The 26,908-nt window shown below is 44.9% G+C and overlaps 1 protein-coding gene across 14 annotated transcripts in view; it reads right to left on the minus strand.

Annotated features, from left to right (window-relative positions):
- ZNF618 (zinc finger protein 618) overlaps nucleotides 1–26,908 on the minus strand; it is a 184,258-nt gene that overhangs the window by 69,570 nt on the left and 87,780 nt on the right. For all 14 annotated transcript variants that reach the window (XM_064291568.1, XM_064291567.1, XM_064291574.1 and 11 more), the window contains one exon: nucleotides 11,134–11,177. In XM_064291568.1, coding sequence (XP_064147638.1) covers nucleotides 11,134–11,177 — 44 coding nt within the window. The remainder of the gene's footprint in view (nucleotides 1–11,133; nucleotides 11,178–26,908) is intronic.

The following is a 26,908-nucleotide window of genomic DNA, read 5'->3' on the forward strand; positions in this document are numbered from 1 at the left end:
TAACTGTAGCTTTCATCAGGGCAGAGCCTTTCACATGCTCCATTATTCCCACTTTATCCTTTAAAACTGTTCCAATCATTGACCAACTGTAGCCTAACATTTGTTCAACAACTGGTGGTGTTTCACCTCTTCCCGATCAATGTATTATTTCCATTTTATTTTCAACCATGCTTGTTTTCCTTTTTTTGATGCATCACCAGCACCTGCATGGGATTTACACTTAGGAGGCACGGTTACAGGTAAGTAAGATGAAAATTTAAGCCAAATACAAAGTTGCACGCTCAACACAGTGTTAAAAGCGAAGTGATCCAACTTAAAATGGTGGATGGCATTCTTCCTCGCGCTGATGAACCACTGAAGCCACGCAATGTCTTCATGAGCACCACAAAGTAGTGCAAGACCCGCTCCTGTGTCTTTAAATCAAACTTGTCCACACAGTTGTTATTTAGCCTTACTTTAGTGCAAGAAAAGGCTCGAAGCCGTTTCAATAATTTAAAAGCTGCAGGTACAGCACGTGAAGGTGATTGTGATGAAGAAGAATTTGTTGCGAGTAGGGGTTGGCTCAATTGTTTCAAAGTGAGGGCAAATTTACACAATATGAAAGGGCAAGTACCAGTTGTCCACTGTAGCCTGGAGGACTTACTGTATTCACTGATGCCAGCAGGCCCCCTCCTTGGCAAAACATCCTAAATCTCCCACTCTACTCAGGCTGCTGCCTCCACCCTCCAGAGCTGCTCTTTCTAAGGCTCCAGATGACCTCCATGTTTTTAAATCCAGTGGCCAATACACAAACTTCATCTAACTCGTCCTCTGACATAGTTCCCTCTCTACTCCTCCCAGCTCTTCTTCCACTTCTGCTCTATATTCGCCCAGTGAACCTCCCACCTTCTGGCCACTTCTCTGTCTCTTTTGCCAATTCATCTTCATCTCACCAACCCTTATACACTGCCATTCTCCATCGATCAGTTCTAGAGCATCTTCCTTTTTTTATCCACAATCACTCCCTGAGTGATTCAGCCAGGCTCATGCTTTTAAATATTGACTATATAATGATGAGTCCCAAATTATATCTCCCACTTGGACCTCCCCCTGAACTCCAGAGCTGCATAACAACTGCTGATGAGACAACTCCACTTGGTTGCCAACAGACATCTCAACTTACTAGGTCTGAACCCTAGCTGCTGCTGCACCCTTTCCCCCATCAGCTCCCTCTTGGGTAATAGCAATTCCATCCTTCCAGCTCCTTAGGCTCAGATCCTGGAATTATCCTTGACTTTCTCCTCTCTCTGGCTCTCTACTAATGAATCTACCAGCAAATCCCATCAAGTCCACTTTCAAAATATGTCCAGAACCTGCCATGGCCACCACTCAGGTCCAAGCCATATTTCTTCTCTCTTGCCTTATTATAATAAACTCAAAGCCAGTCTCCCTGCTTCGTCTACTTACCCAAAGTTTACGTTCGAGATAGTAGACACAGCCATCCTGTTAAAATTACTCAGGTCATGCCACTCCCTGGTTCAAAATCCATTCATGGTTCTGTGTCTCACCCAAAGTAACTGCCAGTCCTCACCAGGACCCTTACAGCTCTCTATGACCCGTCTCATGTGCCCTCTAACCTTATCTCCTAATATTCCCTCTCATTTTCGCCTGTCTAGCTACACCAGTATCTTTGCTGTTCCCTGAACACGCACACATGATCCCGCTCAGGCCTTTGCATCTGCTCTTCCCTTTGTCTGGAATATTCTCCCCCTCCCCAGACATCCTATGGCTAGTTCCTCACTTCTTCAGGTCTTTACTTAAAAAGTCCCAGTCCTAGTAGAGACTTCTTGGCTGCTCAATCTGAACTTTCACCCACCTCACTCCTACCCAGGCCTCCGCCATCCCATATCCCCCTTCTCTGGTTTAGGTGTCTCCCTTAGTATTATCCCATCTTTATCCTCTTCACTGCCTGTCTCCCCAACCAAAAGGTGACCAACCAAAGCATGGGGGCTTCTGGCACATTGGTTCACCACTGAATCTTAGCACCTAGACCAGTGCTTGGAAACCCTGGTGGCATAGTCAGTAAGTGCTATGGCTGCTAACCAAAGGGTCAGCAGTTCAAATCCACCAGGTGCTCCTTGGAAACTCTATGGGGCAGTTCTACTCTGTCCTATAGGGTCACTATGAGTCGGAATCGACTTGACGGCACTAGGTTTGGTTTGGTTTTTGGTTAGAGCAGTGCTTGGCACATAGTAGATGATCAGTGAGTATCTGTTCATCGTAGATGATCAATGAGTACCTGTTCACTGAATGAACCAAAGAAGGAGCCCTGGAGAGATCAATGCCAGAACGACCATCAAGGCATCCACAGCCTCTGACCAATAAGTCAATATGCCAGACTCCTCGGGAAACAGCTACAATCATCACAAAGAGCTGTCAGTGGTTTAACTGCTCAATATTACACCCTCTCATTCATCTGGCCCTCGGTATGAGTTTGAGAAGTCCAACAGAAGCCAATTTTCTGGAGAAGTATAGGCTTATTCGTTGAGTGTCAAAGTCTTACTTTTACCCTTTCCAGTGAAAAAATTCTAAAATGTACCACTCTCTTCCTATTTTCTGAAATGGTAGTACCCTGACCTCTTGAGGTTGCAGGTCACCATGATAAACATCCATCAGCACAGTCTCGGGCCCCATGGGGTGGCAGATGAGGTCTGACGCCCAGAAGCCTGCAGCCTCACACCTGTAGTTTTGAGGACTTGAAGCACTTACTGATAAAGATCAAAGACTACAGCCTTAAGTATGGATTACACTTCAACATAAAGAAAACGAAAATCCTCATAACTGGACCAATAAGCAACATCATGATAAACAGGGAAAAGACTGAGGTTGTCAAGGATTTCATTTTACTTGGATCCACAATCAACGCCCATGGAAGCAGCAGTCAAGAAATCAAACAGCTTATTGCATTGGGCAAATCTGCTGCAAAGCCAAACCAAAAAAACCCATTGCCATTGAACTGATTCAGGCTCATAGCAACCTCAGAGAACAAAGTATAACTGCCCATAGGGTTTCCAAGGAGCAGCTGGTGGGTTTGAAATGCCAACATTTTCATTAGCAGCCGAGCTCTTAACCATCTTTAAAGTGCTAAAAAGCAAAGATGTCACTTTGAGGACTAAGCTGCTCCTGACCCAGGCCATGGTATTTTCAATGACCTCATATGCATGTGAAAGCTGCACAATGAATAAGGATGAATGAAGAAGAATCGACACCTCTGAATTATGGTGTTGGCAAAGAATCCTGAATATACCATGGTCTTCCAGAAGAAGGAACAAGTCTGTCTTGGGAAAAGTACAGCCAAAAGCTTCCTTTGGAAGCGAGGATATCAAGACTTCATCTCACGTATTTTGGTCTTGTTATCAGGAGGGACCAGTCCCTGGAGAAGGATATCATACTCAGGAAAGTGTGGGTCAGTGAAAATGAGGAAGACCCTCAACGAGATGGACTGCCACAGTGGCTGCAACAATGGCCTCAAACATAGCAATGATTGTGAGAATGGCTTAGGACCTGGCAGTGTTCCCTTCTGTTATGCATAGGGTCGCTCTGAGTCGGAACCAACTTGACAGCACTAAACAACAACTGCCCTATTCCAAAGTCTGGGCTTTTTATCACTTGGATGATTTTGTTTTTTTCTTCTCAAAAGAAAACAATAAAAACACTTGTTGAATGAATGAACAAATAAACGATTAAATGACGAGAAGCTTCAAGAGATGGAAAATTTATTGCCTTGTCTCCCTCAGTATCCTTAGTGCCTAGAGCAGAGCTTAGCATAAGCTAGATGCTTAAAATATTAACAAAGAGATAAAATAAAATAAAGGAAATCAGAGTTCCATCTCTGCCACAGAGAAAAGTGCTTGGGCTTTGTGTTAGCTGTTGACCTCTAACTCTCCTTGGTGTGTTCTAAAATGGCTGCTGTCCTCGGAAATGTCCTTTGGGTACAAAGACTCTGGTTTTTAGTGGCAAGGACAGAAATCATAATGGGAAGACAGGTCACAGCTTCACCACCAGCCTGGAAGGGCAAAGAAAGAGAACCCACAGTGAAAACGCACTGTCCACAAACACTGTAACGAGGCCTGTATCTGCATTTACTATTCCACCCATGTTTCAAATCCTCATGCCATCATCCAATCCTTAATAACCTTCAAAATTATCTGTACTTCCATTTCTGTCATGTATCACTGATATATTTTAATAAATAGTCAAGCAGAAAAGATTAGATTAATAGATTAAAACTATTAACCTATTCAACAACTCTTAGCAGTTTAGAAATTCAAAATAACCTACAATGCATAAATATATCATTAGTTTGAGGTAATTCTCATGCACTTAATTTTCTTAAATGTACAGTGTCAGTCAGCCAAAACACTGGGTAATACTGCAGTTTGGAAAGATAGCATTAAGATTTAAATACTAAGAGTTAATTCCCTGATTCATTTAAACCTAAACTGGGGAAAAGCAAGAGTCTTGGGCAACCCTGTCAATTCACAAACTCCAAAATTAGAAGGGTGGGGTTCTCCAGTTAAAGCTGGGCATGTCTTCGCAGGGGTCATGGCACATGGAAGACTGGTCCAGGTCATTAAAAAGAAATCACTGTCAACAGCACTGTAACCAGACACACTGCATTCATTTTCCAATGGGGCTGGCAGTGACACAATTCTGGTCTGTTAGCAATGGGCACTGCTCTCTGGAAACTCCACCTCTCTCACAGTGTCCCTCACTTGACTGTTGGGGACACTGCAGAGCCAGGAACTCTCCCCCTGCCAACTAGAATCCCCTCAATGGGAGGGTTGGAAACAGGAGCCCACAGTGAGGCCAATGCCCACTGCTCTGTAGAGAACCTCTGGGGCACCCATAGGGTCCTCTGCAGACCACAGAAGTCAACAGTGAGGCCTTCGCTAAGCCCTCATGCTGGACAGAAGCTGAGGATAAGCACATTCCTCCTCTCCATCGACGTTATTTCCTACCAAAGCTGTGATTCATGTCATTCTCTGACACTCAGGCCTCAGCCCCACTCCTCAGGTCACTTTCTCCTGGGTAGAAAGGGTAAATGAGCTTCCCAACAGGACTACTCCCCCTGCAACTTCCTGCTCACACTGTCAACTGATGGTCAACTTCTCATAAAGCTTCACTGTGTCTCCAGTGTGCTCCCCCATCCTGGCATTACAACAGGCCTTTTCCCCTCCATTTTCCACACACCTCTGCCCGACTCTTAAGACTAGTTGATGGCAGACTGAGTTAGGTAACACATAGCTAGCTCTGTCCACATCACTCCTGGGTACTCTCGGACACACAAACGGGACCCTCCTCACTACACAGTAGGGTCCCCACCAGGAATCTGGGGCAGATGAACTAGATCCACAGGCTGTTGTCAAGTTACTCATCTACCCCTCCCTTTCCTCAAATGAGGATGTGAATACTAACCACTAAGGGTTATGCAGAAGATTAAAGGAGACAGCTGTATATATGGCACGCAGCATGGAAGCACATACATAGCAGGGACTCAATAAATGCTAGTTCTTTTCTCCCATCCCTACCAAGCACTAACCAGCTTAAAATGTGAAAAGTTTGGTCAAACTATAAAAAAGACAAGCTCTTAGGCCACTGATGAGAGTACCCATAAATGAAAGTAGAAGAATTTTTAGCCCCTATGAAAACAAAATGGTGGGCATGGCCACCCTTCATGCAGCAGCAATAAGGAAGAAAGCTGGGGACACACACCAAAGCCAAGTTCACTACCAGATGGGAAGGTAGGAGTGATCAAGAAGGTAGGTATGGGTGTAACCAATGTTTTTAACAGTCCATGCTTTGCATGGAATCTGGAGGATGAGAAAGTTGGGTTTAAGAGAATATTCTCTCGGTTAACAGAGCGAGATAGATGGTTATGGGTGTGGAAATTTCCAGAGCTGCTTCCTCAGCTGAAGGGCTTTTGTCATTGAAGCCCTCAAGAAGCAACCAGCTCAGATCATGCCAGTTACCATTTTTAAGACTGTGCTTCTCCAGGATAAGGCATAATTCCTGAACACTCTGAACTGATAAGCATAGGCTCAAAAGAACTTTGTTATTTTGCACAAGGAGTGCAGGTGAAAGACTCATATTGGGTGGACAGAGCAGACACCCGAATCGCTTGCCTTTGCTGGACTACCTAAGCTTGAGAGACCGCAGCACCAGTTGGCAAAAATGATCCAGGAACTTTGATATGCGTGAACTGTACCTTGTATTTCAGTGGATGTCTCCAGAGGGCAAAGCTGAGAATGTGTTCAAATTATCAAGATTCTGCCTTATTTTCAGAGTCTAGGTTTAAGAGTAACTAAGCTGAGAGTGAACTCTGCCCACCAAAAAGCACTGGCCTCTGTGGAATGAGTACATGAGCCCCCAGGGTCAGCCAGCAATTTATGATTTTGTGGCCAAACTTTGGCCAGAATTTGGCAAGGTGAGATACACATTTCAGAAAATCAAATCTGAGCTCCCATAATAGGAACATAAACCTAGAGTCAAGAAGCAGATGTATCCTGACTGAAATGAACCCAGAGTCCTCAAGTAATTCACTCTACTAGTACCATACTAAGGACCCCTGGTGGTGCAATGTTTAAGCACTCGGCTGCTAACCCAGAAGCTTCAAGGGAGAAAAGACCTGGCAATCTGCTCCTATAAGGATTACAGCCTAGGAAACCCTATGGGGCAGTTCTACTCTGTCTCATCAGGAAGTGGCTCATATGAGTTGCAACTGACTTGACGGCACCCAACACCACCACCACCATACTTGTCAATGACTAGATGTAAGCTTATTACTGAATTTTTTTTTTTGGCAAAGGAAATTAATTTGTTTTGTTTGCGGCTACTTTTATTTTACAGCTGAAAACCAAAACGTTAAACAGCAAGAAGATACTATTTTAAGAAATAATTACACAGCTGCACACATGTACTTATCTGATTACATGGTTCACTGATGAAAAACTTGGATGGCTTTGGCTTAAAAGACACAAGACTCAGCCAGGTCCAAAGCCATTTTCCTAGGTGGGTGACCTTGGATAAGACTGAAAGGAAGGATACCAATCATGACCTCAAAAGGATGCTAGGAGAATCAAATGTGGTATGTGTAAATGGTAAGACATACTAACTGGATCATGGTGAGCCCTCAGCAAATACTACCTCCATCCTCACCCTCTGCCCTACCTCCAGCTTTCTCTCCAATGTCCAGGCTCTACAAGATATCAATTGCCACCATACTGTCTCCTCCTCCTAGGAACAGAAATCCAGCACTAGAGAGGGCCGTTGAGATGGTGATAAAAACAAATATTTATTGAACACTTACAATGAGCCAGGAGACGCTGGTGGCATAGTGGTTAAGAGCTATGGCTGCTAACCAAAGGGTCGGCAGTTTGAATCTGCCAGGCGCTCCTTGGGAACTCTATCTGTCCTATAGGGCCGCTATGAGTCAGAATCGACTCGATGGCACTGGGTTTGGTTTTTTGGTTACTATAAGCCAGGCACTGTGCTAAGGGTGTACATATATTATTACATTTAACCGTCACCAGCAACACTTTGGAAGAACCCTGATGGTGCAGTGGTTAAGTGCTTGGCTGCTAACCAAAAGGTTAGCAGTTCAAACCTACCAGCCATTCTGCGGGAAAAAGATATGGCAATCTATTCCTGTGACGATTACAGCCTTAGAAGCCCTATGGGGCAGACCTACTCTGTCTTATAGGGCCACTATGAGGCAAAATCAACTCAACAGCAATGGGTTTTTGGTTTAACAACCCTTTGGCGGAGCCCTGGTGGCACAGTGGTTAAATGCTCAGTTGCTAACCAAAAGGTCAGAGGCTCAAACCCACCATGGCTCCAAGGGAGAATGATGTAGCAGTCTGCTTCCGAAAAGATTTATAGCCTTGGAAAGCCTATGAAGCAGTTCTACTCTGTCCTATGAGGTCACTGAGAGTCAGAACTGACTCAATGGCAACAGGTTTGGTTTGGAACAACACTTGGAAGGAGGTACTAATATTATTCCCATTTTACAGATTAGGAAACTAAAGCTCAGGGAGGTTAAGTAGCTAGTCTTCCCTGGTATTTTTCTCCATAGCACACTTTACCATCTGACACCTCATACATTTTACTTATTTACTAGGTTTCCTCCACTCCTACTAGAACATCGGCTCCACAAGGATGGAGATTTCTGTCTGCTTTGCTCACCGCTGTATCTCTAGTAAGCAGCCCTGGTGGTACAACGGTCAAGTACTCGGCTGCTAACTGAAAGGTCAGCAGTTCGAACCCACCTGCCACTCCCCAGGAGAAAAGATCTGGCGATCTGCTCCCATAGAGTTTACAGCCTAGAAAACCCTATGAGACAGTTCTACTCCATCATATAGGATTGCTATGACTAGGAATCGACTTGATGGCGTACCACAACAACACAACAAATATCTCCAGTACCTAGGACAGTGCCTGGCACATATTAAAACCAAAAACCCAGTGCCATCGAGTCAATTCTGACTCACAGCGACCCTACAGGACAGAGCAGAACTGCCTCATAGAGTTTCCAAGGAGCGCCTGGCGGATTTGAACTGCTGACCCTTTGGTTAGCAGCCGTAGCACTTAACCACTACGCCACCAGGGTTTCCTGGCACATATTAGGCATTCAAAAAATATTCGTGAAATAATGAATGAGATTTGGTCTTATGATCTTCTCCTCCCCAATCTCTTGCCCTACAAGATCCTGCATAATTGTTAGGAAATTAGTACATACAGTGAACAAATGAGTCCCTTAACCTCTTCTATCCTATCCTTGGTTTCCTTATCTCCAAAATGAGAGGGTTGGAGGAGATTACCTATAAAAAACCAAACCAAACCCACTGCCATTGAGTCAATTCCAACTCATAGTGACCCTACAGGACTTAGTAGAATTGTCCCATAGAGTTTCCAAGGAGCACCTGGCAGATTGAAACTGCCGACCTTTTGGTTAGCAGCCATAGCACTTAACCACTACACCACCAGGGTTTCCAGATTACCTACAGAGGCCTGAAAATCTCCAACTGAACAAAAAAAAAAAGAAAGAAAGAGGAGGCATAATTTTTTTTAACTTTAGCAGAACTTTGCTGCATTTGCCTGATTATAAAAGCTGCATTTCCTTCAGAATTTTCTACAGTTGATACCATACAGCCCCCATTCCTCTCTGAGTAAGTGAGATCTGGCTACAGTTGTGCTACGCAATTTGCAACCTGCACATCAGGTCAGCATTAACCTCAAGCGCGGGGGTCACCAGTCTTGTAAAATCAACTCAGGTTAGATTACTGGGAAGTAAACCAAACCACGTTCGGTTGTTTCTCAGGATCAGAAACACCACCTCTCCTTGTCCCCCTCAATTTAACACTAATTCCTTAGCAGCCCATGCTGTTGGTTTTGGGGTGTAGCCAGAGGCACTCCGGAGAAGTAACGAAATTACATGTTCCGGGTCAAAAGGAAGGCACTGAGATGAAAGTGGGCCCTGGTGTAATACAGCTTATTGTGGCACAGCTGGGAGCTGGGAGGGAAGGCCCCAATTCAGAGGGTAAGGGGTCCTTCAGGGTCATTCCTGACAAGGGCCAGTCAGCCTCACACTAACCTTGAGGGACCTCAGGACCTTTGTTTCCCCAGCTGAAAGAACTACTTGAACTCTAACACTCTACAAAACATCTGTGACTCTAACCCCCACGTGGCTGATCTAACGCAACGACCAGGGTCAAATTCACCAGTGCACCAGCTAAGGCCTATTCTAACATTCTCTTGACATTCAATACATAATTCACTTCCGGTACATGGTCCTAGAGCCTATTCCAGATTTTATGCACATGCCCTGGGGAGCCAAGTCTTTTGTCTGTCCCTTGCCTTCTTCTTGCCCCAGCGTCCTGAATAAAGGTCATTTGGCTGCTCCAGCTCTGCTCTACCCAACGGAACAGCTGCAGCAGCATCCAAGCTAACCCTTTCTGAGTGCCTACTTGTGCCACTTGTTATGGACACTCACTGCTTGGTCCTTTCTGCCATCTCTTCCTCCTTTCTTTGTTAACAACATCCCAGCTTTCCTTTGGGAAACCACCCGACCCCCATCTGCTGACGATTCCAAGGATAAACACATATCCCTGCCATATCCCTGGCAGGAGTGATTGGTTCAAGGGATGAAGCACATGGCTCAAGCTGGGTCAATGAAAATCATCTCTGAGACTTTTGCTTGAGCTATCAGGAAGAGGCTTTCTCATTGGCTAAGATTACTAACAAGGACCAGGTATGCCCAGTACTGCCGAAGACCATCTCTGCCTGCTAAAAATGAAGCCAATGCACAGAAAAGCAGAGCTAGCAGGGAGGGACAAGGGGACAAGAGAGGGAGGAGAAAAAAGCAAGGAGGGAGAGAGAGAGAAACTGTTTGATATCCGATGTCAGTATTTGAGCCCTGAATCCAGCACACCCTGGGCTTTGCAGCTATATAAAACTCTTATTTCTGTTCAAACTAATTTGGGGTAAATTTATAACATGTTCCCTCCAAACAGCCCTGACTAATATAAAATCACTGTTCTAAAGGTTTTATACATGTCTTCTTATTCAATCCTCACAACAGCCCCTTTCAAAGTAAGAACGAAAGTTATCCCAAATTTAGAGAAAGGAAGCTGAGGCAGAGAGCAGTTGAAGAGCCTGCACTTACCCAGTAAGGCCACTAATTGCATGACCCCAGGAGGCCCCATTCACACTGAATTCCAGATTAGATGGGACTGGCAGCCCCTGGAGTTTACAATGCAGCAGCAGGGCCCAGATTCAACTCAGGTCTTTCTCAGAGTCTTGTGCTTCACCCCTAGATTATCCCCAACTTGAGCAGCCAATGGCCAGGTCAGGAATGAGTGATCCACGGATTCCAGTCACAGGTGCCCACAAAGGGCACCAGATGAGCTGGAAAACACTGCCCAAGACCTCAGGTGGTCTGGGGAGATATAGGGACTTCTCAGCAAAGGGAGCTGTCCTGGACCTTCCATCCTTCCAGGTGGTGAGGAAGGTGGGGATCAGAAAGTGGTGACTGTGAGACATGAAGACTAGGGCAAAAACCGGGGCACAGGGTGGGGTAGGGAAGGGGGAGCTCACCTGCCCGCCGTGCTTTTCCTTCCGGCTGCACTGGCTCCGTCAGCCTGCAAGAGAAACCACAAAACACTTGGATCAGCAAAATGGAAGGACACAGGTTCTAGTCCCCGCCCTATTCCTCCAAGCTGGAAAAGTCTGTCCCCAGTGGTAAGCAGGAGTCAGGACACCCTGCTATTTGCTTGGCCCTTTAAGTCCTGCCTGAGCACCCACTGCCAACACAAACCCAGCAACTGCAGAGCCCTGGGGACTCAGTGAAAAGTAAGTAACCAGCTAAATCTGAGATTGAATTGCACCATTTTTATTTTCAGCTGGGATTTCCAATAAAACAGTAGCTGCATATTTATTCCTGCCAACCGGAGGGGGGGGAAATCCTATTATGTTAAAATATTCTGTCCCCCAACCCTATGAGCAGAGGAAGGCAAGAGAGTATTGGTTCTTTAATCTCTTTTACTGGGGGTGGGAGGAAGAGGGAAATAATGCTGACCAAATGAAATTTTCAGAAATCATAAAATTTGGTTCAGATAGAGAGACTGAGGCCCTGGGTGAGGAGGAATCTGCCAGAGTATCATGAGGACCTACGGACAAATATCTGGGATCCTGACTTCCAGCCCAATGCTCGGGGACCTCAATGCAGAGGCCAGAGCAGGCTGCAACATGGGAAGAACACCTGGGTTCTCCATCACCACTAGTATAAGACACATTCCCTAGATTTGTCACATTTATAATAACAGTTAGAATAATGCAGGTCCAAAACCCTGAGGCCACATGTGTTTCCAAATTCAGAACTTTCCTGACTTTAGAAAGATAATTTAATGCATATGACTTCGAAGCAGCCCTGGCAAGTTTTGGGGCGGGGGGTATAATTAAGCACAATAATGTTCATAATGAAACATATGAACAGTCAACCCTAAAAAAACCCCTCTATTGCCACCAAGTCAATTCTGGCTCATGGCGACCCTATGTGTTACAGAGTAGAACTGAGTTCTATGGCGTTTTCTTGGCTGTACTTTTTACAGAAGTAGATTGCCAGGACTTTCTTCCACTGAGAGGGCTCACACTGCCAACCTTTTGGTCTATAGCCAAATGCAAACCATTTGCGCCACCCAGAGACCATTTAGTCAACCCTTCATAGGATAAAAGCCCTCATGGCACAATGGTTAAGAGCTTGGCTGCTAACAGAAAGGTCGGCAGCTCGAACCCACTAGCCAGTCCATGGGCAAAAAGACCTAGGAAACCCTATGAGACAGTTCTACTCTGTCATATAGAGTCGCTATGAGTTGGAATTGACTTAACTCGACAGCACACAACAACGACATGGGATAACGAAAGACTGTAACTAGCCCTATCTCCCTTCGGCTCAACTTCTGCTGTCTAATAAATCAGGAAAAAAAAAGTTCAGTTTTCAAGCCTTTTTTAATTTCAGGATGGTGGGTAATAGCTAAAATAAATACAGCAGCTGCTGCCTTTTAATGAGTGCTTATTAGAGGTTGCAAACTGGCAAAACCAGATAGAGGACTTTGAAACACACGAACTGGCAATATATAAAAACCAAGTGATTTCACCAAAAAAGGGGGGCCATATTTCCAGCTTCTCTTATAAAGCTGGATAATCTAGCAACACCCTGTCCTACACAGGTGCAGTCAGGCCCTACCCCACCTCTTGCATTACACTCAGCCCACTCGCCTGGCCCCTGTGGGCATCTGCGCTCATGTCCCTTGGCTAACTTCCCATCAGGCACTAGTGTATGGACATTAAATGCCTTGTCTCAGGGAACACAACAGAGAATCCCTGACGGAGCAGGAGAACAGTGGGATGCAGATCTTAAATTCTCGTAAAAAGACCAGGCTTAATGGTCTGACTGAGACCGGAGGGACCCTGGAGGTGACAGACCCCGGACCCTTTGATGGCCCAAAATTGGAACCATTCCCAAAGCCAACTCTACGGACAGGGATTGGTCTGGTCTAGAAGATAGACAATGATGCTGCTCAGGAGTGAGCTTCAGGGTTCAAGTGGGCAACTCCTGTCTGGTGGCGATGTGAGAAGGAAGAGGGGGACAGGAGCTGGTTGAACAGACACGGGGAATACAAAGTGGAGAGGAGAAATGTGTTGTCTCATTAAGAGGAGGGCACCTAGGAGTAACAGCAAGGTGTGTATAACTTTTTGTATGAGAGGCTGACTTGTTTTGTAAACTTTCACCTAAAGCACAGTAAATAAATTAAAAAAAAAAAAAATGCCTTGTCTCATTTAATCCTCACGCTAAGTCCTCCCCACCCCTATATCCCCATTTTACAGGTGAGGACACAGATGGTAAAAAAATTTAACTCTTTTATCAAAAGCCCCACAGCTACAAGCCCAGGTCTAGCCAGGGTACTCCGTAGCCTGCTGTACTCGGCTTGGGAGTTTCTATCTGCCACCAGCTTTCAGGGGAGCCAATCAGAAAATGGGGTGAAGCCACACAGCCCCCTCCCTTTCCTACTTGAGGGAAAAGGAAAGGTTAAGGACAAACGGGGAGGCAGAAACATGAAGTCTGGGAAGGAGAACTTAATGGGATGCTAGTATAGTATTTCAGCAGCGGAAACAAGAAAGCAGAAAATGGTTTGCTTATCATTTCACTGGGAGCAAAAGACCAGGATCAATTACAGCCTCTTTCCGACATCTTGCATTCCTCAAAACTGGCATGTAAAGCAAGCGGGCAGAAGTTATTTTAATGTTCATATCGTAAGTGACAGAAGTGGCAGGGGGTGAGAATTCTGTCCCTACAGAGCTTAAAAATATTGTCAAATCCCAAGTGATCTCTCACCTCTCAGACTTAATTCTGGGCATGCATGTCTAGCATTTTACATACTTTTTAAAATGTCATTACTGTCTTTCTCCTTCATAATTTCACAGAGTTGATCAGATCAAGGACCACTCAAGTTGACAGGGCGGGGATGGGCAGAGAGATTCTTAGCACACCTAATAATCTCCACTTTTGTTTCCCTTCAATTAAGTTATGATCTGGTATTAACAGTCATTTTTACTTTCCACCCATTTTTACAAAACAAAGACAAAATGCTAAAAACATTCAAATAGTTGTCCAAAAACAGCCTTTTGCGGAGACTAAGGTGGTGGTACTGGGGAAAGGGAACCACTGAAGAGAGAAGGGCTACCACGGCCAGATGTGAAATGTTCAGGCCATTTGTCAACAGATATGGGAAAGCCAAGGTGGGTGTATAGCTGGATAATGAACTCAAGTGAGAGATGTCCAAGCCAGCATACATCAATATCACAAACCATCTCATTCATGGCATTTGGGCCTGGCAGACAGGAAGGGGTAAAGCCAAGTCCAGACCCACCATGATGACCGGGGATGGCCCCTCAGCCCCCTAGCGACCTCGGCCAAAACACACAGTGCTGACAGCATCGACTCTCAGTTGCAGATGTCCATATGATACCTGGACGGCTTTGTGTTCTCGCAAATACACTATAGCAGTCCCTTCTGCTTGAATTAAGTCACACCTCTCACATTGCCATTTTCCTAGGCCAAAATGGTCTAATATCAGCAATGGTATATGATCCAACCTCAACTATACTCTCCATTACCCAGTGCAATCCAACCAGATTCTCAATTTGAACTAAAATTTAAGAGCAAGGGTTTAGAGTCAGAGTTCAAGTCCTGGTCCTGCCATTTTCTAGCTATGTGATCTTAGGCAAGTCATTGGCCCTCCCAAGGCATTAGTTTCCTCATCTACAAAATGGCAAGATGCTAATCACAGGACCTATACCTCACGGTGACGATGCACTGCACTGGGCAAATCTGCTGCAAAAGATCTCTTTAAAGTGTTAAAAAGCAAAGACGTCACTTTAAGGACTAAGGTGTATTTGCAATCACCTCGTATGCATGCGAAAGCTGGACCATGAATAAGGAAGACTGAATAAGGAAGACCGAATAAGGAAGACCAAAGAAGAATTGATGCCTTTGAATTATGGTGTTGGCGAAGAATACTGAACATGGACTGCCAAAAGAATGAACAAATCCATCTTGGAAGAAGTACAGCCAGAATGCTCCTTAGAAGTGAGGATGGTGAGACTTTGTCTCACATACTTTGGACGTGTTATCTGGAGGATTGGTCCCTAGAGAAGAGCATCATGCTTAGTAGAGAGTCAGTGAAACAGAGGAAGACCCTCAATGAGATGGACTGACACGGTGGCTGCAAAAATGGACTCAAGCATAACAGCAATCATGCGGATAATGCAGGACCTGGCAGTGTTTCATCCTATCACGCTTGGAGTTGCTTTGAGTTAGAATCGACTTGACAGCACCTAACTATAACACCACCACCTTATGGAATAGGCGTGAGATACTGTGTTCAGGATAACATGTGTGAAAAGTTCTTTGCATGGGCTCAGAAGTAGTAACTATAACAATCATTAACAGCCTTAGTTATAAAGCCCATCATTTATTGGATTCAGGAAACAGAGTGATTTGAATAAGATTACACAGCAAAGGAATGGCAGAACTGGTGTGGATTGGACGATACGTCTTCCCAGCATGCCTCAGGGTCTGACCAGAATCTAACGCTGCCAAGTCAGCATCTCATGAGCATCCACCCAACCACCGTAGACCTGAGAACTTCTCCAATGGAACCAGTCAGAGTGACACTGAATGCAATAATGTAGGTAAAGTACTCATGTAGTTATCGCTCAGGGACGGAAACCTCCAAGGCTACTGCTGCTGCTGTTGTAGAACCATCTCTGCCACTGGACTCGCTCTGGCCCTGTCTGGGTCTCACTTTGAACCTTAAAAACCCAAAACCAAACCTGCTGCTGTCGAGTAGATTCTGACTCATAGCGGCCCTATAGGACAGAGTAGAACTGCCCCATATGGTTTCCAAGGAGCACCTGGTAGATTTGAACTGTACCTTTTGGTTAGCAGCCATAGCTCTTAACCACTGTGCCACGAGGGCTTCCACTTTGAACCTTAGGCAAGCTTTTTCCTTTCCCTGGACCTGAGGTTTTCCACAGGTAAAAATGGGGCAGGGGGCACAGGGCAGAGGGCCAAATCAAATACTCTCTCCTCCCTTCTACCTTTGTTACTTATTTTGAGCTAACTAAACCTTAACCGGACCTGTCTATGGTAAATGAGGGGGTAGTGTGGGCCCATAAGAGACCCTCCTTCTCATCCTTGCATGGTTGGGGTCTTTACCCAAGCCCACCAGCCTCTTATGAGGGTACTTGCCCGCCCTCCCTTCCCAGCCCCATCCATTCCTTATATGCCAGTGTCTCCTCAGGACCTGGGCAAAGCTATTTTTGGCTTCATTCAATCCTCCTTTCCCCTCCCAAATGAATGTTAAGTTGTTCTTTTCCATTCTCTTATTAAGGGTTTTCTTGGAAAGAAAATATTATTCCAAACCCAGAAATTTTATTTCTAAATTTGTGCAAATGTAAGTTGTAAGACATTAGCTGCATTTCACATTTTGTGCAAATGGCAGAAACAGGCAATTCGTGTGCTGTGGGATGGGGGCTGGCCAACGATTTCGATAAAATAAACCCTTTTTTAATTTAAATGCTAATGCACTGAATTAAAATTTAATAACTGAGGAAATTGAAAAGCCGAGCAGGAATATTGGAAATAAATCCAAGCAGAAACAGCTGAAATTAAAAATTCTAGAGAGTGGGAGGATAGCAGCTAAGCTGTCTTATATGATTACATTTTTTTTTTTTTTTTTCAGAATGAAGCAAAAAAAAAAAAAAAAAATCCTATCTCTCGCTGGCTCTAGGGCAGTAAATCCACAGTGCTGTGATTTATTGCTCAATTTTCCTGAGGGAAAAAGGCTTTCTTTCATGCTGAAATATTTCATAAATTTCAAGCCAGCATAAATTCTTAATTTAAAAGTTATGGAGGTCACATTTAGTGCACTGGTACAGTTCCAAAATCTTAAAGGAAAAGCAGCAACCAAAAAAAGAAAAAAGGAGGGGTAAAATTTGCTTTTTTTTTTTCTTTTCTTCCATTTTGGTTTTAATTCACAAGTCGAAATTTCATTATTAAAGATTCTTCCTGGATAGATGGAGCCCAAGTGCATGGGGAACCGCGGTGTGTTTGGAAATCTGCTACAAAAGATGAAGCGATAAAGATTTAATTCAATTATAAAAAGACATTTTTTTAAAGCCACTTGAGGAATTTCTGGTAAAAATTTCCTCCCTTCATTGCCTGGGAAGGGGTGAGGGTGGGGGAGGGTGGCCAACGTAATTGCTTCTCTTAGATCTCCAATCTTTTGTGCGCACTGATATATTCATTTGTTATACAGCTGTTCAGCGGCGGAAAGAATGCTGGGGCGCCCATAATTCTAAGCAAATCAATCAAAAATTAATGATTTGTCATGCTTGCACAATGGAGGAAAAACAGCTCCTTGGGTCCTGGCTGCTGATCTCGAAGAATGAAATGCCTTTCTGCGATAAGAGAGGAGAGCCAGACGCTGAGGAAGCCTGAGGTGCCACGGCAAACGTGGGGGCTGCACGGTCCCTGAGCTCGGCGAGGATGGAGGGTCACCATGTTGGAGGGGGTATCTCCAAGATGGCGCCTCACCAGTCAAGTCCAGGACGGACCTGAGGATGTATGTTTCTATGAGAGTATAATTAGTATCTTGAGCTTTCCCTCCCCCACCCCAACCTTATCACAAAAGGTGCAACTCAAGAATTACCTCCTCTCTGGAGACTTCAATGATCCCTCCCCTTGCCCCCCCGCCCCCCGGAACATTTCATTTATCCCTGCTTATTGTTCTCCCAACCTGCATACACACCACCATCAGTGCCTTTCACCAAATGTATGAGCCTAGGACTATAGTTCTTGGGGTGCCAGTCTCCTCCCAGACTGTACACTCCTCCTGGACCAAGACCACACCCCCACACATAGACATGTCTCCAGCACCCAGTTCAGTACCTGGCACTGGGCAAATATGGTTGAATTTGTGCATTATTATTATTAAGAAATATCCATAATGATGTTGCTGAGATGATACACTGCATTTGCAATTATATTTGAATTTAAAAAAATAACAATTGACTTTAAATAATCAATTATTCCTTCATTCATTCCATAGATACTTCTTGAAAGCCTACTATGTGTTGAGCACTATGCTAGGCCCTGGGTGGACAAACTCAAATCCATTGGTGAACAAGTCCAAATCCCCAAGTTCACTGCTTCTCATGATTTTCTCCATCCTTAGGAAAGGGAAGAATGAATGTGAACCTGGGGAAAAAAAGGAAGTTCTCTGCACACTCAAATGCCTCTGAAGTCTTACCAATCCATGTGAATGTTATATTGTATTCCATAACATGTATGTACGTGTACGTATGTGTAATATATGTATATATATTTGTGTGTATTTGTGTATACACATATATACTCATTTTTATATAAAAATTCTGTATTAAATTACCAACTGGTACAACTGATGCTGCAAAAGGGTGCTCAGCACTAGCCCCCTCAGTTGTGGGTATAACTAAGTATACTCAACCTGGAGGCCCACAGTAGGCCCTGCAGCCTCCAGAAGCACCTGCCAGGCAGAGTCTTAGGATGTGCAGAGGATCACTCTATGTTGCCTAGGACAAGTAGTAAGGACAAGAGGCCCAAATGACTTGAGCCTCATTTACATAACTCTTTCCTTTCCAACAGCCAATGGATCCCCCAAATTTAATTTGTAACTCTGTCTCTCCCATGGAGGCACAAGAGTCAATTCTGAAGAAAGGAAGATATTCGTTCATCCAACAAACATTCATTGTCCTCCTTCTATGTGCCAGACATTGTTCTAGGCGGCTCGGATATATCCCTGCCCTCATGGAAATTACTTTCAAGTCGGGGGAGATGGTACTAGTAAGTACAATAAAAAAGCAGTAAAATACATGGTATGACTGAAACTAATCAGTGCTGTGGGGAAGATGATAGAGGGGAATCCAGACATACTGGGGGCAAGGGAGGAGCCTCGAGTTGCCATTTTAAATAGTGTGGTCAGGATGGGCATCCTTAGGCAAACACTAGAAGGAGGTGAGGGAGCTGGCCTTGTGGTGTCCAAGAGGGTTCAAGGCAGAGTAAATGAATGGCCAGTGTAAAGACACTAGGGTGGAAGAGTGTCTGTTTGAGGAACAGCAAGGAAGTGAGCATGGCTGGAGCAGAGTAGATGAAGAGGAGAGCAGAGGTAACCGGAGGTCAGATCAGGCAGGGCCTTGGCTGAAGGGCGTTGGCTTTTACTCTGGGGAGCCAATGGCAGGGTTTGGATAAAATGACATTAATTTGACTTCCACTTTAAAAAGATCACCTGTCTGCTGTGTGGAGAATGGACAGTAGAGGCAATGATGGAGGAAGTTACTGCAATAATCCAGAAGAAAGATTACAATGGCTTAGAGCAGAGTGGCGGTAGTGAAGAGGGGTTAGATTCTGAGTATATGTGAAAGTAGAACACACAGAATTTACTGATGAATTGGCTGTGAAGTTTGAGAGAAAGAATGGAGTCAAGGAAGATTCCAGAAATTGTTGGCCTCATCACCAGGAAAAATGGAATTGTATGTCTCTGGTACATGAGAATATTAACCACTGGCATAGAACTTTATAGCTCATTACTCCACATTAGATCCAACAATCCTGCAAAGGAGACACTGCAGTTTAACTATCCTTTGACAAAGATGAATTTACCAAACACCCAGAGAGGCTAAATGATTTGCCCAATGTGACACAGCTGGTCAAAGGCTTAGCCACAGCTGTACATGTTTCATCACCCCAAGTCCATGGTCATTGTTCTACACACACAAGGCCCTTCATGTCTAGAATTAACCAAACCTGGCCCCAAACAATTTGGATGAACCATTTTCCTATTTAACTCTCAGGCCCCAACCGAAGCACAGGCAGTCCCCACTTTTTTCCACCAGGTATTCCTGAAAAACCCTATTAAGGGTGACTGTGCCAATGCTGAAGAATAGCTTTGCAGGTTATAAAGAGGATTCTGTTCCCAGGAAACCAAATAAATTATAAATTCTCTAATTAGACTTTGCCTTTTAGATCATATTCAGTGATATGTTTCCAGCATTTAGTACTTGGTTTTTAATTTTGTGTTTTCTTTCCCAACTGAACACAGTGACTCAAAGCCACTTACTGTCCTGGGTTCCAAGCTTGAGGGGTAGGTGGAGGTTGCCAGAGAAGACCTTGGATTAAAAAATGGGAACTCAGGTTCCAATTTTCAATAAAGTTCATACCAGACGTGTGATTCTGAAAAAGGCTTTGGGGGGATTGATACCAAAATGAATTAAACATGGTTCCTTCCTCATTTGCCGAAATACTACATATGAAGTGCCTACTATGTGCTGGGCATCAAGGGAGTTATTGGGGATCTAACAGTAACAAGAACAGTGGCAGATGGAACCCATTCAGAGGCACCTCAGAAAAAAGGCCTGGTATCTGCTTCTGAAAGACCAAAGCCTTGAAAAGAGTTCTACTCTGCACACATGAGGTTGCCAAGAGTCAGAATCAATTCGATGGCACCTGGGGTTTTTTTGGTTTGTTAAACCAGGCAAAGAAGTTTGAGTTTTCCCTAAGGGCAGCCCTGGAATGCATGTGCACCTCTGAAAGCAACCTCCTGCTGCAGCACAGAGGCCACTGAGAAAAGATGATGATGGTTCGTGGAAGGCAAAAGAGAAGTCTCCAGAACTGAGAACTACTGAAAACGGCAAAGATCAACTGAGATAATGCACAAAAAGCACCCAGCACGGTGCTGAAGCTAGCACATAGTAGCTGCTCAATAAATGCACGGCTTTTTTTTTTTTTTTTTTAAGGAGCACTGGTAGCACCATGGTTAAGTGCTCAGCTGCTAACTGAAAGGTTTGCAGTTTGAATCCACCCGATGCTCCACAGGGGAAAGATGTGGCAGTCTGCTTCTGAAAAGACCGTTGTTCTGTGCTGTAAAGTCGATTCCAACTCACAGCAATCTTATAGGACAGAGTAGAACTGCCCCATAGGGTTCCCAAGGAGCAACTGGTAGATTCGAACTGCCAACTTTTTTTGGTTAGCAGCCTGAGCTCTTAATCACTTTGCCATCAGGGCTCCCTGTAAAGATCATAGCCTTGGAAGTCCTATGGGACAGTTCTACTCTGTCCTATAGGGTTGTTAGGAGTCAGAATTGATTCAACGGCAATGGCTTTGGCTTTTTTGTTTGTTTGTTTACTGCTGCAGCTGTTGATAATCCCATCTGCTCTTGACTGTGCACTCCTGGTGTGTCGGGGGCCTGGTCTCCTCCATGCACTCATTGGGCACCAGGGAGAGACTGAAGTAATAATCAATCCACTGCTAAACCTGCGGCCAGAGTCATGGTCCTTAAAGGAGAGGGAAGAATCCTGGCCTTGAGGGGAAGGAGGCTGAACTGAGCACCCAGACCATAAGCCTCCTTCCCATCCCAGAGTGCCAGCTGCCACTACAGTGGGAGCCAACAGACTCCTCACGAATGAATCTAAACGGTCCGGTAACAGTTCCTGGTTGTTTAAAACCCACTGCCATCAAGTCGACTCTGACTCATAGCAACCCTACAGGACAGAGCAGAACTGCCCCATTGGGTTTCCAAGGCTGTAAATCTTTATGGAAGCAGACTATCACATCTTTCTCCCGCGGAGTAGCTGGTGGGTTCCAACCACCAACCTTGCAGTTAGCGGCCAAGTGCTTAACCACTGTGCCACCAGGGCTCCTCCCTGGTTGTTTAATGTATGTCCATTCTGTATCACAAAGGGTTCTAAATGCTGCATCAAAAAGCATGCGGGTTTTCCCAGGGTCAGGCCCAGAGCATGAGGTTATTTTGTTTAACTTTTTACACTGAGATAATTTTAGACAGTACGAGGAAATTCCTTATACCCTTCACCCAACATGAGGGACCTTAGGCAGGGGAGTAACCTGGTCAGAATCTGTCTTCAAAAAGGCTACCGAGGGGGTAATAATGAAGGACACAAGACTGGGTAGGGGGCAGACGCAAGTGTCCAGAAGGGTCAGCGAAGGCCTGAACTAAGGCAAGGCAAGGTCTGGTCTCCCTCCTGGTGACCAGCTGTCAAAAAGCCCTCAGGCTCTAGAATCAACAGTGATGGAGTAAGCCAGCAACAGGGCAGAGGTGGTGGTCACTGGGAGTCAGCCTGGAGCCTGAGGGCTTTGGTAAACCTCTTGACCTCTCAGTGCCTCAGTTCCCTCCTCTGTAAAATGAGGGTGATACAGTGCCTACCTCATAGGCTATCAAACCAGACAAAAGACTGTCATCAAGTCGATTACAACTCATAGCAACTATATAGGGCAGAGAATTGCCCCATAAGGTTTCCAAGGGTGTGGCTGGTGGGTTCGAACTGCTGGCCTTTCCGTTAGCCGCAGAGCACTTAACCACTGTGCCACCAGGGCTCCTTTCATAGACTGTAGTAAGGATTAAATAGTTAATCAGTCACATGCTTAGAACAGGGCCTTTATATCTATAGTGTCAGCTAGTATTGTTTTTTCAATATGTTGTTGTTGTTAGGTGCTGTCCAGCAAAAGTGCCTCATAGGGTTTTCTAGGCTGTCATCTTCATGGGAGCAGATCGCCAGGTCTTTCTCCTGAGGAGCTACTGGGTGGGTTCAAACCGCCAATCCTTCAGTTAGCAGCCAAGCATTTAACCGTTGCACCACCAGGGCCCTTTTTATTCAATACAAAGGGCCTCAAACATGGATAATACTAATAACACAGGAGTAGCCAGCATCTCCTGAGCCCCTCTTGTTTGTCAGTTCTGGGCTCAGGGCGTTGTGTGCACTCTCACTGAATCTTCTCAACCACCCTAAGAAGTAGGGACATCATCAGCCCCAAGCCCAGCCGAGGACACAGAGGTGCACAGGGTGCAGGAGCCAACTGGGAGGAAGCACTGCCAGGCCCCAGGCCAGATTCTCCAAGGTCCACACTTTCAAGCCTTGTGCATCCCACCTCCAAGCCCCAGGAGGGTGACCTTGGCAAGTGACTCTCCCTGTCTTTAGAAGTGGACACGCTTCTCTGGGTGCATAAATGTTGCTCTGTTTGTTTTCTTTTAAAAGGGAAATACATCTCAGTTCTTTACAGTCACATAGTTAATCTCTCAATTTACAAAAGAGTGAGTCACATGACTGGATTCCACAAAAATTCTCTCTCCAGGTTTATGATTTTACAGAAAACTCCAGGGAAAACCGCCTGGAGCGAGTTAAAACCAGATCAGCCATAAACCATGTCCTGGTACAGCCTCACCAAGCCAAGACTCAGATTACTCATTAAATATGTGATAAATATTCACTTCAAATCAGCAGGAAGTAAGGGGGGGGGGGAGTAAAAAAAGAAAAACTTTTTTGCTTTATGGGAAAAAAAACTATTATAAAGACTGAGGGTTGCAAGTTCCAAACTGGGTAAGCCCCAGAACTGGGGGATGAGTTTTTTTAAAAGTCACCCCCTTAGGTATTTTTAAGGAAGGCAGTAAAGGGAAGAGGCTGCTCCTCAGATCTCCTCAAGAGGATCAAAAAAAAGGGCTTAGCCTCCTGTGGTAAGTCCAAGGTAATGGAGGCCCACCAAGGCAGCCTCACCAGGGAGGAGCGAGACACCCCAGGAAACACACATCAGTCTCCAGGCCTTCTTTTAACCAGCTGGCAGAGGCAATCTCGGGCCCTCAGTCCGTTCATCTGTCCAATAGGCCTGCTTCTGGATTGATGGCCTCTAAGAGGCCTTCCAATTCTGATATTTGGAGTCAAGCAGACCAGGCTTCAAATTCTGCCTAGGCCACTTATTAAACTCTGACCTTTCTCAAGTCGCTGAGCCCCAGTTTCTTCCAATGTGAAAATAGAGATGAAGACCCCACATCACACAGCTGCTGCATGGATGAAATGGTACAAAGTCTGCAACATTCATAGCCAGCGCTAACAATACGACATGAGCTACAGACCAGGATGGTGTGGAAGGATTTATTTAGCACAGCAGTTCCCAGATTAAAATTTGGAGCCAGATGCCCTGGGTTCAAATCCTGGTTCCACTACTATAACACTGGGTAAAGTCACTTAACATTCTAAGCCTCCGTTTTCTCTTCTATAAAATGGGGATAGTAACAGAAAGCACCTCACAAGATTGTTTAGGACTGTTGTTGGTTGCTGTAAGGTCGATTCACACTTATGGCGACCCCATGTGTGCAGAGTAGAACTGCTCCATAGGGTTTTCAAGGTTACGTATGAACTTTCGGAAGCAGCTGGAGGCCATCAGTCCAGCAGCAGGTCCACTGGACAGATAAGCAGACTGAGAGCCTGAGATCGCCTCTGTCTTCTGAGGCACCTCCGAGCAAGTTCGAAATGCCAACCTTTTGACTACTAGTGTTTAACCGTTTGTGCCGCCCAGTTAATCCTGGCACATAGCAAGTGCTATATAAGTATTGGCTATGTAAATAATTGTCATTTATTAAAATCACTTATCATCTATTAAAATTTAGCTATATAAACAATTATCATTTACTAAAATTTAGGCAAGCCCCAGTTTCCTTATGTGTAAAATGGAAAATTTTTACCAGATGGACTCTGAGGACGCTCCTAGTTCCAAACCTCATCAATTCTTGTTCCTCCTTTGCTCATGTTGTCCCACTGCCTGCATTAGTCTATTCTGGCCAGCCAGAGCCCAGGTCTTGCCCCAGAGAGCCTCCCCTGATCACTTAGGATCTCAGGGATAACCTCCTGGAATCGAAAAGCATTCCTGAGCACACCTGGGAACAGCATCATCCTTTGCAGCCAGCCTTGCTCTCAACCAATCTGCAAGTTCCATGAGGGCAGCTAACGTTTTAGGGCTCTTCTCTGGCTCCACAGCACACAGGGCTCTGCTGCATACAAAGGGGACTTAATAAAATGTAAAGAAACTGTGCTGCCAACTCCTGAAAATCAGCAGTGAATAGAGTCTAGGGAATCATCCAGTCTAAGAATGTCAAACATTTTATTTTGAATGCCAATTCTAATCAATTAGTAGCAGCTGTGTGGAACAATGTGTTGAGAAGGATTCTGGGCCTCATCAGAGCTCAGTTGGAAAGGGTGCTGTGATTGATTATTGATGTCTGCAGGGAGTGTAAGCTAGCATAGCAGCATGCTTACCTCCTCTAATCTAGTCCAACGCCCTCCTTTTACATGTCTTTTGACCTCCAAAGCACCCCTCTTTTTAGTTACCACAGTCTGATTTATAAAAACATTCCTATGTGAAGTAAGAGGTATGGCCTTTTAAAATTTGAAGTTTAAGAGAAAAAAAGAGACACTAAAGAAAAGACCAGAAGAAAGAAACACAGACAGAAAAAAAAAAATATACGTGCCAAGAGGCAGGATGCACTTTGCTTATGAAAGAGAAATAATTACAGAAGGATAAAGTAGATGCTCTAAGAAAGATTTTTTAAAAAGGCTGGAACACAAGCTTAAAGTAGAAATATTACGAATTCCTACTGCAAAATAACTCCTGGTCAGCCGACCACAGTCTCTATAAATATATCACAAGATCAACAGCCCATGCGAATGGAAGGAGGGGGAGAAAGACTACATAAATTTTTACAAAATCAAAATAGTTCCTCTCACAGTTGGAAATGAAGGAGTCACCCATTTTCCTACCAAACGAGAGGACCATGAAAAAAAAATGAAAGACTGTAATCCTACACATCCCAGTGGGCGCCTTCTGAGAAATCCAGACAGCCAGGCTATTTTTAAATTATTTTATAATTCTGTTTTCTTTGTAAAGAAGGGGAGATCTGATGTCCTTGGACCCTGAATTCACTAGGGCAGCCATGATCTCACAATGGCTTCCATGGATTCAGGATGGGAACAATCAGACATTCTGTTGGGCTTGATTAGGATGTTATGTCCTTCAGGGGATGGGCCAGAAAGACAGAAGGCGCTCTAGGTCTTATTAAACAGGGATTTAATACAGGGACCTGGTTACACAAGGATGAAAGAGCTGAGAAGCCAAAGAGGGGAGACAGGCAACCAAGTGTCAGCATATTAAGAGATGTGCTGTTATGACCTCTAGGCCTGAAGAGAGAATGGAAAAGATGGTGTTACCAGAAGCTGGGGCTGTCTGACAAGAGCCAAAATCACGGCAGAGGCTCCCCAACGGGAACCACAGGGGAAGGGGCTAAAACTAACAGAAAATATCACAAGAGGCAGAAAAAGAGTGGGGAGAAATACCTCAGGCTTTTCCCTTTCTCCACCTTCCTGCCTTCTAACCTTCCCCCTGTGCATCCCACTGGTTAAACTACTTGAAGACCAGCAAGGAAAGGAGCCTGGGAAATACAGTTCCCTGAGATACAGAGCACAGTAGGGAAAAGGAAGGAAAAGGTCTGAGGTCAAACCAGCAGTAGATCAGCTCAGATGGGAAACTCCTGGAGGGCAGAAACCACTTGACAGTGTCCTGCAGAATTCACCAAGGGGTCCACCCAAGTCCAGCTTCCCTGTCTGGACTGTTAACTTCCTCACAAGGAAGGACTATATTCCCTTGAATTACATCTCCCTGCACTATCCAGGGAAACCCTGGTGGCGTAGTGTTTAAGTGCTACGGCTGCTAACCGAAAGGTCGGCAGTTCAAATCCACCAGGCGCTCCTTGGAAACTCTATGGGGCAGTTCTACTCTGTCCTATAGGGTCGCTATGAGTCGGAATCGACTCGATGGCACTGGGTTTGGTTTTTGGGTGGGCACTAGCCAGTGGAATCACAGCTTGGAACTGAAAGGAATCTGCAAGTCTGAAAAATAGAAACCTGGCCATCCAATCCCACTCCCTCCAACACA

Source organism: Loxodonta africana, chromosome 9, assembly GCF_030014295.1.
Source record: "Loxodonta africana isolate mLoxAfr1 chromosome 9, mLoxAfr1.hap2, whole genome shotgun sequence".
NCBI classification, from domain to species: domain Eukaryota; kingdom Metazoa; phylum Chordata; class Mammalia; order Proboscidea; family Elephantidae; genus Loxodonta; species Loxodonta africana.